The following is a 2,240-nucleotide window of genomic DNA, read 5'->3' as shown; positions in this document are numbered from 1 at the left end:
AAATGATTAATAATTATTTTTATTATTATTATTATATAGACTATTTTGTAACTTTATATCTGTTTGTGTTGTAAATAATCCATGTAACTGTTGTGTATGTATGTTGCTTTATCCTAATTGTATAACACGTGTATGTTTTAAATTGTGAAAATGTAAATTTCAAACATTTATTTGTGTTTTATTACTAATCCGTATTAATAACAATACTAATGGTAAGATAAATATTTTAAAAAGTCTTACTTCACACCGTGTAACCATTAGAAAATGTTAAGAAGCTTCGTTTGAAACTAATATAAGAGAATAACTACCCAAAGTCTTTTTCAACAAGAAAATAATCATTTTTAATCTTCAAATATTGCTAATAATAAACCAAAATATTGATTACTGCCAATAAATAATTATTATTCAGTATTATATAGTTGTAAAGACGAGGTCATAAATAGTACTATTCAGTATTATGAAATCATTAAAAAGTCTCCTCCCTTAGAAAGTACAATTTAAAGGTAAAACGAATTAGTTTAATATTTCCAAATATTTTAAAACACTAATTGCACCTGTCTTAATATTACTAATATCTCATTAGCTGTAAATTCAAATTACTACTAGGTAAACAGATAATATATTTTTAAATTTATTGAAACTAAAAACTCATGTGTTTTAACTTTTGGTCAAATTTGAATTACAAGACGTGAGTTTTCTGTAAATAATGAAAATTTTTACCTTTATTTCACACTCTTCAACAAAATAATTTGTTTTCAATTATATTAGGGATTAAAGTTTGTTCCATTACTATTTGAAAGCACATCATATCTTCGGGTTATAGTTCAAAAGCTCTCCGCAAATGCTCGTCGATGGCGCCAACAGTTTTCCTAATCGCAGTTGTATGTTCGGTTTTCCACAGTTTTCAGTTAGTAGTAGAAAGTTGTATCGCGTTGTTCGCATCGCGTTACGGAAAAACTAGCCCGTTTCAGTGGAAATTACACGATTTTGCGTTTAAATTATTTCAAAAAATATGTTTGTGGTTTAAATAGCACTAAAAGGACAACATTTACACTGTTTGTCGAATAATTTCATTCGGTAAGTTCCATATTAATTAAAGCTCATTTACGTTTTATGTATTTTATTTGCAACATATTATAGGAAAATTAAAAATTGAAGACATGGGTATCAAACTTTAAAGTTTTCATTTATTGTAGCTTTCCAATTTTATACTAACGTAAATTATGTTATTATATTATTAATTAAATGTCTATTGCTGTACTAACTTGCGATTTTCAGGAAATGTATTTAAATTTGATCTCTTGCTGTAGTAAATGTAATTTTAAAATTATACTCTTACATTCGTGTTCAAAAAATTGAAGCATTTGCTGAAATTAGCACTTGACTATTGCAGGTATGGAGGAGTCTCATAGGAACAATTATGATGAGAGAAAAAACAAAACCGACACGAATGCTGTTAGAAAAAAGGTGAGTCATTCTGAAAATTATTTTCATTTTACAATTGTTCCTTGGCACTAAATATAGTAAGAACGTTTCTGATCTATACTTATTACATTTAGCGGTCATTTGAAGAATTGAAACATTTTCCCTATATTTAAATTTTGCGCTCAAGTTACATTTGAAGTTTAACTTCTTAGCAATTAAAATTAATTGTTTAATCATCGTCTGTAATTGAGAATATAGTTTGTCATTAAACCAGAGTATTTTTGCTATTCTTTATCCTCTGAATACTCCCTCACTTAATTACATGAATATTTGAACGGTCTATTAAATTTTATGTATTTCAAGATGCACTCATTAAGTCAATTAAATATTCTTTATTTCAAGACGCACTCGCTAGCTAGTGACAGCATCTTATTCTACGCATATTTTTACATATGTTTTACCTTTTATCACTTTCAAAATAATTGTTTAACTGGTCGAAATTTCACGAGCGACTTTTTCTGTTTAGTTGTTTTGCGTATTTTTCACATAAGTCAATTAAATTTTCTTTATTTCAAGACGCACTCGCTAGCTAGTGACAGCATCTTATTCTACGCATATTTTTACATATGTTTCACCTTTTATAACTTTCAAAATAATTGTTTAACAGGTCGAAATTTCACGAGCGACTTTTTCTGTTTAGTTGTTTTGCGTATTTTTCACATTAAGTCAATTAAATTTTCTTTATTTCAAGACGCACTCGCTAGCTAGTGACAGCATCTTATTCTACGCATATTTTTACATATGTTTCACCTTTT

General features: G+C 27.5%; 1 protein-coding gene and 1 long non-coding RNA gene across 2 annotated transcripts in view; both read left to right on the top strand.

Moving 5' to 3' along the window:
- LOC112906670 (stAR-related lipid transfer protein 7, mitochondrial-like) overlaps nucleotides 1-775 on the top strand; it is an 8,552-nt gene extending 7,777 nt beyond the window's left edge. Inside the window, exon 4 of the mRNA XM_025981267.1 lies at nucleotides 769-775. Within this exon, the coding sequence (XP_025837052.1) occupies nucleotides 769-775 (7 nt within the window). The remainder of the gene's footprint in view (nucleotides 1-768) is intronic.
- Nucleotides 776-928: 153 nt separating this feature from the next.
- LOC108738622 overlaps nucleotides 929-2,240 on the top strand; it is a 4,139-nt gene continuing 2,827 nt past the window's right edge. Inside the window, exons 1-2 of the long non-coding RNA XR_003232527.1 lie at nucleotides 929-1,077; nucleotides 1,394-1,467. This is a non-coding gene — a long non-coding RNA (uncharacterized LOC108738622). The remainder of the gene's footprint in view (nucleotides 1,078-1,393; nucleotides 1,468-2,240) is intronic.

The sequence above is a fragment of the Agrilus planipennis genome, unplaced genomic scaffold, assembly GCF_000699045.2.
Source record: "Agrilus planipennis isolate EAB-ADULT unplaced genomic scaffold, Apla_2.0 scaffold135, whole genome shotgun sequence".
Classification (NCBI taxonomy): domain Eukaryota; kingdom Metazoa; phylum Arthropoda; class Insecta; order Coleoptera; family Buprestidae; genus Agrilus; species Agrilus planipennis.
This window is presented reverse-complemented; position numbering and strand designations above follow the sequence as displayed.